The 13223-nt window shown below is 47.2% G+C and overlaps 1 protein-coding gene across 1 annotated transcript in view; it reads left to right on the top strand.

Moving 5' to 3' along the window:
• The window catches only part of ESRRB (estrogen related receptor beta), a 134719-nt gene that overhangs the window by 112905 nt on the left and 8591 nt on the right, over positions 1 to 13223 (top strand). Inside the window, exons 4-6 of the mRNA XM_064460448.1 lie at positions 4806 to 4916; positions 5578 to 5739; positions 11627 to 11896. Of these exons, the coding sequence (XP_064316518.1) occupies positions 4806 to 4916; positions 5578 to 5739; positions 11627 to 11896 (543 nt within the window). The remainder of the gene's footprint in view (positions 1 to 4805; positions 4917 to 5577; positions 5740 to 11626; positions 11897 to 13223) is intronic.

Here is a 13223-nt window from a genome sequence, read left to right on the forward strand (position 1 = left end):
GTGGGCAGTGGGTACAGGACCTGGCTGGTGTATTGGCGAGGCTCAGCAAAAGCAGGCCCTGTGGGCATCGCTCCCAGGCCAGCACTTGCCCTGTTTCTTTTGGTTGTGTCCTTCTTGGTCTAGACACATATTGTACCATGCAAACCCTGTATCTTGGCTCCTCCGTTAGCTCTTTTGGCAAGATAGATCTTTCTGTTCCTATCAATTCATGGGCATGTGATAGGGCTCGATGGAAAGTGAGGTGAGGCTAGTAATTTGATGCGACAGCTGATATTGGGCCTAGACTGCATTTCCCAATGGCCAGGGCTTAGCTTCACAGAGCTTTTAAGAGTATTTTTAGTCCCCAGAAAATAAAAGAGAAACTAAACCTGACTCTGTGTGCCGTCGCCTCTGCATACTCGGCTATTTTTACTTCCGACAGACTCGGCCTAGGTCCAGCTTTTAAAAAAAAGCTGGAATTATTTTACTTCCATTAAGAAAAAAACCCTGAAGCCTGATGTTATCAAGTCAGCATGGGGACATCTGATCCCAAAGTTGTCGGGCAGACATCTCTCCGAGGGGCATGTCAGAGAAATGCAGGGAGCTTGAACAGATCAGCAGATCGGCTCTCCCACTGCAGAGGCTTTGTGCTGGCACAGACCTGTCTGCAAGAGCACTTGGAACACGAGTGGCACCCACAGGACGCTTAGAAAACTGACATCCCTACCCCAGGCTGCATGCTGAGCTGAAAAGTCCTGCAGAAGTCTTAGCCCTGCCCTCCTCCCTGCTAGGTCAGAGGGGGCTCAGGCAGGCTGGGGAGCTGAGACCGTGCTGCCAGTGAGGTGGGACTCAGTCCCTACGGCGGACACCAGGGTCAGCCGCACACCTAGGTCAGATGGGGTGCCAGGACTCTTATGCAGGGTCCCTCAAAACATAACAAGATTCAATGAACAGCAGCACTTCCTTGCAACACGGGAGTGGGAGGAGAGGGGATGTTTCCAGCACATATATCCTGCATTTGTGAAGAAGCAGCTGCCAGAAAGGTAGGTTATCAAGGGGCAGTACCTCCCAAACTTCGCCCTATACTGCTGCATCTCACTGTGTGTATGTAAGCCCTCCTTTGCTGCTCTAGCAGCCCCTCCTTGCTGATACTGTCAAGACAGGATATCCAGAAGTGACTATGGTGGTGACAGTTTTGTAGGACGAGCGTCTTCTCTCCTGGAAACTGGTCAGTTGGGATCCTTGTGAGAAATGGGTTTGTGCAGGAGCTGGAAGGCAACTGCTTTCTCTTGCTGCTGTCTTGCTGTCAGGATGTGGCACCAAAACCTATGTAAGAGTCTTCAGTACGGAGCAGCTGCATCTCATAAGTGGCCACTGCCCCTTGCAGTTAAAGCTCAGGTGGCTGCACATTTGGTGTGAAATCCACCCTTGGAATTACAGTGTATGTACCACTCAGCCTTGCTCCAGACCTCTCTCTCCTATCTCCCTTCTCCTTACACTCTCTCACTTCAGTTCATATCTAAGTTCACATCCCACTCCGCTTCTTCTCTGCTCAGTGCTTTTCTTCATGCTGCTTCTCTGAGCTCACCCAATGCGCCTCCCCACTCCACTTTTATGTCCTTTAGTGTCCCTCTCAGAGCTGCATTGTAACCAGCCTGCCTATCTTAAAATCAACCACTGAGGAAATCAAAGCAGAGCAGCAGGCATTAACAACTCACCTAAATACCACAGCTCAGTACCAGGTCCTGATTTTTGGCCATGCCCTTTCCTTCCATCTAGATATGACCCATTAGGCTGTCAGATCTTTGGGGAAGGGATTTTGCTATGATGCTTATGCCTGGAGTGTCACCGTCAGGCACTCGGGGGTTGAAGTGCTTTTGTTTGCTGTAGCACCTGCAGGTCGCTGCACTCAGCAGCTGGTGCTGGGATGTGCTACACAGGGGTCAGCCTATTCACCGGCTCTGCGACTGGAGCGATGATGACAGGGTAGAATAGTGGCTTTGCAAATGCTGATTGAAAACATTTGCCTCAAGGAGTGTCATACAGGATGGGGAACAACAGGAGGACAAACACTAGTTCAAAATTAACAAGCCAAAGTCCTTGGGCAAACAGACCTCTGTCTGCTCAGTGAGGGAAAGAGGGATGGAGGGTAAATCTCTCTGTGTCTCTGGTATCTTTTTTTAATGCACTTAAGTCCTTTGTGTCCTTATAATCTGATTGAGGGTCCCTAATACCGCTGCAAACTGTGCAGCCATCCCTCTGCCAAGCACTGGAGGATGGCATCTTTCTCCTTGGGAGAAGGAAACAAGCTCCTTCCCTCGTTTCCTCCCTACACCTCCCAGTCCCCCCTCCCTGCTGCTCATCAAACTGCATGGTGAAAGCATCCTGGGGGCTGTGTGTTGGTTCCTCCTGGGCTGAGAATGGCGTCTCCCTGCACCAGTGACATCCTGCCCACTGGCGTGAGGGAACAAACCTCTCTGTGACCCTTCTTCTGCGAGGGTCCTGGAGAGCTCTGATTCAGGCCTGAAGTCCTGCAGCCTGTTCTGGATTCCTCCATAATCTTTGACCAGTATATTCCTGACCCTTTTAATTTTCACACCTGGTTACTTGGTTTACTGTCAATTCTTGAAAGTTGTGTCTCTCCCTCCTCTCCTGGCTTATAGGTCGGTGTCATTCATTCAGCAGACCATGGGATGGAGGTCTTCTTTCTTAGGAAACAAGGGCATTTTTATAGAGGGAAAGAAATCACGGATGGAAATGAAACTTTCCTGCTTAATCCAGAACTTCATTAGTGCTGTTCCTCAGGGATCTCCCTAGATAATCTCATGTTTGGGATTCCCTGGCTGTCCTTTCTGAAATCACTCTCTGGAATGTGTTGGGGCTCTCAGGAAGGAGTCCAGCCCACAGGCTACCTGCTGCTGGGAATGGAGGTAAAAGAAGCCATGGGCAACATTTTTGAAAGCCCTGCTGTATAATGGAGGAGAAAGGTGGTGCTTATGCTTAGGGATGTCAGTGAATTGTCCACACAGAATCAGAAAGAGAAAATGAGGCAGGGGAAGGAAACTACTCAGTTTGATCTGGGTTGACCTATTCAGCTTCATGTCTTTCTCTCCATCTTCCAACGTCTGCCATCCTCCCACAGCAGCCACTTCTAGCAGCAGTTCCTTTGCTCTGGAGAGCTTCACACCTGCTCATTCCTGCTTCTCCTGTTCAATGGGAGCAGCAGGACTCTTAAAAGGAAGCAGCTATATATCATTAGTAACATCATCTGTATGAGCCTCTGTCCCCACACACCATGGCTTACAGGTAATGCCACCTAGACCTCCATGGGGGTGTTGCTACTGCCAGACAGATTTTGCTGTCAGACTGTATAACTGAGTGCTGTTGGCTTGATTGGTGTTGTTTATTCTTCTTGTTGTGGGTCTCTTGGTACTGTCAGTCAAGCTGGTTTGGGTGCCCCAGCCTTGAAGAGTATCAGGATCTAGATGTTGTGGCAAGTAGCAGTTTCATGTTGTAAAAGTGGGGCTGGTGTGAGCATTACAGTAAAAGCTCTTTCCCATCACATAGTAAGCAATTGTGGCATTGAAATGCACAATGCAAGCGACAGACGTGCTTCTTTTTAGAGTATTTCTCAGCAGACTGCAGGTTTTTTCAGGTGTACAAGTTGTTCAAAAAGTATCACTTCAAAACTGATTTGGAGTGTTTGCTTTTAGTTGTTTGTGTTTATGCAGTGGCTTGATTGCAAAATATTAATGGCTCAATGTGATTACTAAGTGTATCACATAATTGGTTCCTGTGATCAGACTGGATAAACTCACGTGTGTTTCTAAGGAACTACTTGTATAGTGTAAATTCAAATCTTTATTGTATTTGAATGCTTCTACATTTACCTTGAAAGTTTGTTTTGGTTTTGGTTTGTTTTGGGTTTTTTTTCAGTAGCTGTTTCTCCCAGCAAGACTGAATTACCCCAATTTCACAAGAGCTGATTACCAGAGACCACATGGCTGGCCAGAAATAACTGACAATTGGACAAATATCTACGGCTTTTTTCATTATTTGTTTTTAACATTGTATTTCATAGTGATACAGCAGTTCAGCTGCTGTTCCTGGTGTCTTGATGCTGCTATGGTTTTTTGCATGGTGACAGTCGCTGGTGTTTCCTAGTCACTGGGAACTGTTTTCGATGTGCTACTGCAAGTTGATTCACTGTATTTTGAAAGAGCTGCAAAAAATTCTTCAGTGCCTCCCTGCTGCAGCTTTATCATTGCTTTATTGTAGTAGGGGTTGTTTCTATTTATTTGGGCTCTACTTTTATTACAGTTGCCTTGCTTGATCAAGGCTGAAACATCTTTGTTGAATTCATAGTTCATAATCTATTTGCTATAGGTGACTTTTTTCAAATCTAACCAGTGAAAGGCCACAGAACATTTAACTTCTCATTTTTAAGAACAATTTAAAAGCTTATTTTTTTATCTGCAGGTTTGACTGATATTTAACATCTTTCTTTTTAAAAGCAAGATCAACTAGAGGGCATTGAGGTCTGAATCTTTTCATTTGCCCATCAGATTGATGGTGATTGAAGAATTTGAATGGGTTAATTTATGTCTTCATTAATGTTTTGAATAAAAGTAAAGCTCACAGTAGCATGGTTAGAGCTGGAGGCAGTCTAGCTGGTATTGCTGGGTTCAGCTGAGATCTCAAGTGTTTGGGAAAGGAAAGCTCCCTGGAGTGAGGGGAACATCTTACTTAGCAAATTTTAGCATCTGCATGTCAAGGTTCCCTGTGGCACTAAGGAATCACGAGGATTTATCATGTTTTACCTGCAGGTGTTCGTCTGGATCGGGTCCGTGGAGGCCGTCAGAAATACAAGAGGAGACTGGATTCTGAGAGTAGCGCTTACCTGAGCCTACAGATCCCTCCCCCAGCTAAAAAGCCACGTATGTATTGGTCTTGAATTGTGGTCCTCTGAGCAACCACCTTTTTTATTTTTTTTAAATTCGTCTCCAAAAATGTGTAATGGAGCAGTTGTCACTTCCAATTTCCATATCAGTCACCAGCACTAGGATTTTTTTTTTATGATCATAGTGCAGGGGTGGATTAGGTACGCCTAAGGTACAGCTCAGGTCCTGTATGCATTGTACCCAGGGTTAGATACCAGAACTTTCTGAGGAGACTGTGTAAGTCAATTCAGTGATATTCTGATCTTTTCCTGGGTACCCAAGATTGTTAACAAAGCTAGTCCCATGCTGATTTCTCTCATCCCAACTACCTGTAGTTCTCTAAGCTTTTCCACATCCCACCAACTGATTATTCGTGCCTCTTCCTCCCCTTGTTGGACCTACCTGAGACAAGGACTGACAACCTTACAGTAGCTTTCTGCTTTGTCATCCCTGTACAGAGCTGGTTTGGCATAGGCAGATCACTACAGCTCGTGTAGCTGCAGTGTAGTCATCTGCTGTCGTGACCAAAACCATTTCTGAGGTCTTATGGCCTCTACAGTCATGTCTTGTCCCAGAAAGGTCCTTCTAGAAAGGGCTGTTCTGACTCTACTGTTATATGTCATAAGAGATACAACTACTTCTCCTTTGAAATGTGCAGTGACTAAGATCGTCTCCCACTTGCTGGTGGCTGAGCCAGAGAAGATTTATGCCATGCCTGATCCAACAATGCCAGAGAGTGACATCAAAGCCCTGACAACCCTCTGTGACCTGGCAGACAGGGAACTGGTGGTGATCATTGGCTGGGCAAAGCACATCCCAGGTAAACTGCAGAAATTACAAGGATATAAGCATGAACAGCAAAGGGAGCTATTATTTATTACTGTGCTTATAAGTTTTGTCTTCAACGAGTATTTTTACATATAGTTGATGGGTGGAAATCACTGTCACAGAAAACTGCTTGTGGTAGGTTTTCACTGGTAACAAACTCATATGGTGTAGGCGCATAAATTGATGACTGTATGTGTGTGTGCCCTGGGATTATGCAGAAGGCTTCAAGATGACATGATAAAGTTCTCTGTTGTACCTGGCGTTGAGTTGCACAGCAAAAGCGCTTGGGAAACAGCCCTTAGGATGGTACAGTGGACTTCAGTGATTTTTGCACTGCATCAACATGACCTAGGTCTGGTGTGTGTATAGAGGAATAAACGTTACGGCAGTGACAACTCTACTGCTAGCGATAAGGCAGGTACCCACCTGTCTATAGTGGGCATTCTTGCCCAGACTCAGGAAAGCTTTTGTCATACTGGATTCATCACTGAACGACTCCCATCAGGATGTAGGACATACTCACTGTTGTCAGTGAATCTCTAGGCTTCTGTGCTGACAAATAATGAGGCAATGAGGGTGCATGTGTGATTGAGTGACATAGCAAGTGTCTCACACCTGCAGGTAGGATGGACCCAGGCTGAAGGAGCAGACACAGCCCTCACAGGGGTTCTAGGGACGAAGAATTGTACTGGGAAGGGAAAATGCCCCTTCTCTCTAGTTCCCCACGCCTCCACAAAAAAAAGATAGGTTGGATTTGGCTGTGGAGAAGGTTGGGCAGGGAACTTAGGGGATTATGTGGCTGCTTTCCAAAGACTGCTTCAGACACTCACTATGAACAGCTCTCTATAGCTGTCTCCTGCCTTCTGTCCCCTTCCTTGTGTCAGGAGAATATCTGAGGCTCAGCCAGAGGATCACAGGATTTAGCCCATATTGCACATTGTCTGTGTCTTTCACTGCATGGGTCTCTGTTCTCTTGCTTTGCTTCTTGGCTTTAAGTTCTTCCTTGTTCGGTGAGACATCATAGCACGAGTGATCAGAAAGTTTAATTCTCCCATGGATTTTGCTCCTCTTTTGGCTTTTTGGTGGCTGCTTCTCTTTTTTCAGAAGGAGTATTTCTCCTGTGACCCAAGAGTTAGTGGTTTCCTGGGCTATATAGAATACGGACTGTTATGTGTTAGAACTATGAAGTTTGGAGAAACTTTTTCAGGAAGGGGTTTCTGAGTTTCAGTCGTGCCCTTCTTACATGAGACCTGCAGGACCTGCAAGGATTATACCCATCACTAGTGCTGGAATCCATCTGGGGCTGATTCATCACAAGTGGGGTTACAGTGGCGATTAGGGAACTCAGCCTGGATTGCTCTACTAACCCAGTACTCGGGGTGTTAACAGGAATAGTTTTAATGCAATGCAATTAGCTGCTACAGCTGCCCAGTGAGGTGCTGTTGTATGTTCGTTTAACCTTGGCTATTTCTGTTCATGCAGGGTGACCTGCTGTAGTTCCCTGGATTGCAGCTGAGGGATGAGTGTGGGATGCTCAGCTCTGAGTTCCCACAGAGCTTTCCAGCCTGCCACGGTGATGTTATCCCAGAACAGGAGTATAGTAGAGATTACTCCTGCACTGTGAAAGGGGCTTTTCCTCTCCTTTCTGACAGGCAGGACATACTTGCCATGATCTCAATCTTCTCTGTGTATTTTCCTTTCCTATCAAAGGCCCTGCAGCATGGTAACAGCCATCAGCCTGGCACAGTTCAGATCAGCAGCAGTATCATAACAGGACTGTGTGTACAGGAGAGAGCCCAGGGATTGTTACACAAGGGAGCAGTACTGAGAAACAAACATAATAAAAGACAGTTCATAAAAATGGAACAAAATACCTTATAGTTCTGAAACAAGTATGAAACTTACTGAGTTAGGCAGCAAGGGGGCAGAGCAGGGCAGGGCCAGGAGGCTGCCAGGTGTCTAGATTATCCATGCCCAGTATTTCTGCCTTCCAAGGATTTTGAGCAAAACAGGATATTGCTTACTGTGTACAGGAGATCTTGGACAGAGAGAGAGATGGGGAAAGGAACAAAAATCACATATTCCTGCCTTGTGTTCACACTGGAATTGGTAAAGAACAGTGTGATGTTAAAGTCATACCAACCCTTCAGGATCCAAGGTGTCAGCACAAACTTCTACCCCACAGTGTTAGCAAATAAAATCAGGTAAGCTTAAAGACATTCTGCTATGATAACAAGAAAGCATGATTTAATGGTGTTTAGCAAATATTATTAGCTCAATAGCCTTATTAGCCATTAGGTCAAAAGCCACGCTTAGCCATTGTGGAGTTGTCCCCTTCTGTATGAGGCCCCCTCCCCACTACTCACCCTCCCCCCGTGCTAATTGTCTTTGAACAACATCTACCTTTTCTGTGTGCTTTGATGCAGGGAGACAAGACTTCTCTTGAGGGGTGACGACGAAGGCTATCCCAGGGTAGCTGTTGTGCTGTTCTCACTAGGAAGGCAATAGTACTAGCACAGAATGAAATATGGCAAGTGGAGTGACAGCAGCTGTGTCTGGAGTGGCCTCAGATCCTATAATTACATCTCCCTTTATTACCTCTGCTAATGGCCCTCCAGGATGACAGAAATGATAATAAATTAACAGATTATGAACTCCACTTGCCACAAATTATGTGACTTTTTTTTTTAAATTCTGGGAGCTCCCACTGCCAAACCACTGAAATAAAAAAAAAAATCACAAAAAATAAAAAACCTGAATGTCACATCAGCTATTGCAAATAAAGTAGCTCTTCTCAACCTGCACCTGGGAAGGAGGGAAATGTGCATGCAGCTCTGTGGTAGAGACAGAGGCTTCTCTTTTGGGTGCCTGAGGATGGCAGTGGAGCATTCAGCACCTTTCAGGATAAGACCTGAGAAAAGCAGTAAGAAACAGATTACTAAGGGCCCTTTCTGGATGCTGTGCCATCACACAGCTCAGGAATGCAAACAGGCTGGACTCTACCAATTCCTGGGAGCTGTCAGGTGGTGAGGCAGTTGAATTTCACAACTAGAGGTTCTCCAGTGTTATAAATCTATAATAGCAGGCCTGTGTTTTTGGCTGGGTGAAATGAGCATATTCACCTTTCCTGATCTCAAGTTTTACAGCATGGGAGACACCAGGTTACATTTTCCTTTGTGTGCACAGACTGCAATGATACAGGCACAGTCCTCCAGCCCTTGCATTCTACATGTGTAAACACTGGAGGAAAAGGGTCCCAATTCTGTCAGATTCAAGTCCAGGCTTGGCACTGCAGCACTCCCTCCCTCGCGCTTGCCTGCCTGAACTGGAGTCATTGGCGACCTTGGAGTGCTTCTGGCAGGGGTCTTTCCCAGGTAGGTAGGGCAATTGCAGCTGGCTCTTCTGTTCTCCTTGGCACGGGGTAAAGCATGGTCTCTCCTGTGCAATTCGCACCTGCCATAACTGCCTCTGGGGAGTGATTAACAGAGATGCTGGTTGTACAGGCTACTGCTAGGATCAAGTCAAATTTTCTACTTTATTTGCTAGCAGAAAAGTGTGTGCCATGTCTGTCCTGAATCCTCTCACTCTACCACATGACTGTTTCTCAATCTTTAACAAATTTTGTTGGCAGACTGCAGTGAGACAATGGCATAACCCCTTTTGTAATCCAGATGGGGAATGAAGATGCAAAAAGTCCACATGACTGACACAGAAACTAGTCTTAGGCAGCAGCCTAAACACTGGGCTGTTCTTCATGATCAGAGCTAGGAGAGGGTGACCAGAGGAGAGATTCCAGGTGCTAGAGACTGTGACAGTGGCTGTGCACAGCACCGTTACCCCATCTCAGGGCTAATCTCATCAGTTCACTGTGCAACGAGCAGGAGACCTGGGGAGACAGGATCCCAAGCCTTCAAGCTGGACTCAGTCAGGACAGCTGCATTCAGGAGCAGCACAGTACTGACTGCAGGAGGTAAGGGGCAGAAGGGTGAGGCAAAGGATGAGGCACCCCTGAAGTAGTCACAGCCTGAGCAAGGGGTGGGATTCATCAGGTGCAGAGCTACGTGGAGCACAGGCTGTGCTGCATGGGAATCAATCACACAGTCATGGAGCTGGATTTGCAGCTCTTCTCTCCAGTAGCCTGGACTCCTCTTTAGCTGTTCCCTCTGGCACTCCCCAATGGTTTATTGATTCTTCCCTCCCACCCACTGCTCCCCTCAGACCTTGCACACACAACACGTGACAGCTGATTGGTATCTGTTAATTAATGTGGCCTGGGGCCTCTTTTCTATTCAGTGGCCTGATAAGGGAAATTGGATGTCCAAGGGCTGCCAGGCCATTATCACCCTTTGCTTCCCCTGGCAACACAAACACAAAACATGGCGTAGTGATAAATAAATACCACTAACCCACCCTTCTGCCTTGCCTTCCCCAGCTGAGATAGTGCAGATAGAAAAAGAGAACCCACGGTCAGTCAATATAGCAATCATCAGCTCTTTTGTTAATTGCCAACTTGATAACAAGAGAAATCAAATGATCATCATGGTGGCTGGCTACCTAGGCGCTGATGCAGGGCCAAGAACTGCGAGCAGGGAGAGCTGTGGGATAAAGAAGTCCCGCTGAGCTTAGCACACGGCCAGTGGGACTGGGAGGCTCCTGGACAGAGGCTAATGAGTTCACAGGCCTCTTGGTGAGCCACAAGGCTTAATAAGCATCTGGGGAGAAAACTGGCAGGGGAGGCTGGTGGAGCATTGCCCCCTCAGCTGAGGGGTGCCTGGGTGTCCCATTCTCTCACAGCTCTAGGAACGTGTAGACGCAAGGAGCTGCCAAAAAGCACAGCCCCTGCTTGTCAGTGGTAGGCAGGAGCTGCCTAGATGGGACAAACACACTGTGCTTGGCATCCATCTCTATAATGGCTGTTGCAAAGTGCCCATCTACCAGGATCTTCCATGGTCTGGCCTTCAAAGTTACCTGGTACAGAGGACGTAACAGACACAGCTTTCCTTCCCACACACTTTTTTTTTTTTTTTCCCCTCAGGACAGACACTTCCTCTGTGTTTTAGCCTCTCCACTTTCTCAAGTCAGCTCTGGGACTGTCAGGGTGGTCTATCTCCAGATGGTGGTTGCTCCTTCTGATTTGAGGAGAATATCTTGGTTCACTTCTGGGTGCTGGTTCCATTGCTACTGGGTTTGGCTGTGATTTAGGTACTTGTATGGCACCATGAAGATGTTTTTGACAGTGGGTAGGGCTGTTGGCTGTGAGGTGCAGAAAGACAATGGCGTGGAGCTCAGGGAGTGATGAGGAGTATAAAAGGATTCTGTTCATAAATGTATTCAGCTTCTGAACACATTTTGGTGCTCTGTTGTGGCAGGACCTTTTCTCCTGTTGGCCAAAATGAGAGATTGTCGTATACTTGTAATTCAGGCCTGTGTCTTTCCCTCCTATGCCATCAGAAGCCCTCTTTTCTGCTATCTGGAGCTCTTCTCTGCTCTTTGGTCAGCTGGGGCTGACTAAATAGGCTGCAGCGCAAAACTACAGAGGAACAGTGAGCCAGGATGATGTGGTACAAAAGAGTTGCTGCTATAGAAGAAGCAGAGCTCAATGAAAAGAGGTTGTCTTTAACCTTGGGTTGCCGTAAGTGCAGTGAGAGCATCAGGACTACTGTGTGAGGCTGTGGGTGGGAGCAGAGAAGGGTAAGGTCCATGCGTGCTGGTTGCCACAGGGACAGGGTCACTTTAGTAAGGTTTTTTGTTTTTTTTTTTAAAGCAGCAGGCCAATGGGGGAGAATGCTTGTGGTGAATCCCAGGGAAACTAAGAACCCTAGGGTCCTAGAGGCTTTACTGCACACCCATTTGACCCTGCATGTCTTTTGCCCTGTCAGGGTTCTCCAACCTCTCACTTGGGGACCAGATGAGCCTCCTGCAGAGTGCCTGGATGGAAATCCTCATCCTGGGCATTGTGTACCGCTCCCTTCCATATGAGGACAAGCTTGTCTATGCTGAGGACTACATCATGGATGAAGAGCACTCTCGTCTGACGGGGCTGCTGGAGCTCTACCTGGCCATCTTACAGCTGGTGCGACGCTACAAGAAGCTTAAGGTGGAAAAGGAGGAGTTTGTCACGCTTAAAGCTCTGGCCCTCGCCAACTCAGGTACCACCTTGGCCCAGCCAGCCTCACCATCAGGGGGTCAAGGCCCATGCTGTTATCTGGCCTGAGAGGAAACTAGAGCCTACTGCCTGAGGCTGTGCTCTGCCTGTGTCATGCAACACCCTCAAAGCTCCTCTCTGTCCACAGAGCAGGGCCTAGGCTGGAGAACAGGGAGAAACGAGGCTTGCTGCTACTAGACCCCCAACTGTGCTTTGTCCATGTATTAGGGAGTGAGGCCAGGCATGGATGGGCTGGCTTCTGGTTTCTGGGTGTAAAAGAAAGGCTGTGGAGCCCTTCTCCACTAGTAAGCTGAGTCCAGTGCCGTGAGTTAAGAAAAGAGGATGTGGGCCATGCCTGCATCTACCTCAGTAGTGTTGGTCAGTAACAGCCAACAGGGAAACCCTGGTCCCAGTTTCAAATCCAACAAAAAGGTGTGGGATTGGGGCTGCCCGGTCCTGTCCTGGAGATGTTCAGTGACCACAGACACTGAATTCCCCTCTCACTGGGAGACAGCGTTGATCTGGATGGTAAAGAGTAAGACATGCTGGCAGAAGCCTGATGTTGCCTGTTCTGTTTCTTCCTGCAAAGAGTATGAGAAAGGCCAGGGCCCTCAGCCTAGTGCATTCCATCTCAGCTGGGGAGGGCCGCAGCCCTCAATCCAGCAGGCTGCAGGAGACACGAGAGGTGCTGCGTGCTGTGCTGATGTTGCACAAAAGCCAGACGCGTATTTGCTCACTAGTCCCTTCCAAAAGGGAAACTGCTAAAGCTACTGTGTGACGAGGGCTCCCTCTACGTCCCTTGAGTCTCATTGTCTCACATCAGATCTCCTTACTGAACTACATCGTGCAGGTCACAGAATTCACCCTTGCAGCCCAGCAGTGAGTCCAATATCTGTGTTTGGCGAAAGCCGCCTTCCAGAAAGACACCCAGTGTGAAGCTGAAGGGATTAAAAGAGGGGGAGTCTACATCTTGCGTAGTAGGTGACTCTCATAATTTATCATTCTCTCAGTTTAAAATAAAAAAGAAAGGCACCATGTATTTAATGTCAGTTTGCTTGAGTTCAGCCTCCAGATAGTGGTCTTTGTTGAACTGTGCCCTATGACCCCAGGTCTTTTTATACCTGACAGCTTGACACAACAAAGTTCCTGTTCCATAGTTGCATTCCTTTGCTAGAGATATATTACTTCAAGTGTAAGCAAGTGGATCAGAATGCTGTGAGGCTGCCCTATCGTCACCATTTTTCACCATTCTGTTCCTCTTTGCAATTCGTACTTCTCAGCAGCCACAATTTAAAAGAAAAAAAGAAAAATTACTTACAGCTCATTGATAA

The sequence above is a fragment of the Phalacrocorax carbo genome, chromosome 9, assembly GCF_963921805.1.
Source record: "Phalacrocorax carbo chromosome 9, bPhaCar2.1, whole genome shotgun sequence".
In the NCBI taxonomy this organism is placed as follows: Eukaryota; Metazoa; Chordata; class Aves; order Suliformes; family Phalacrocoracidae; genus Phalacrocorax; species Phalacrocorax carbo.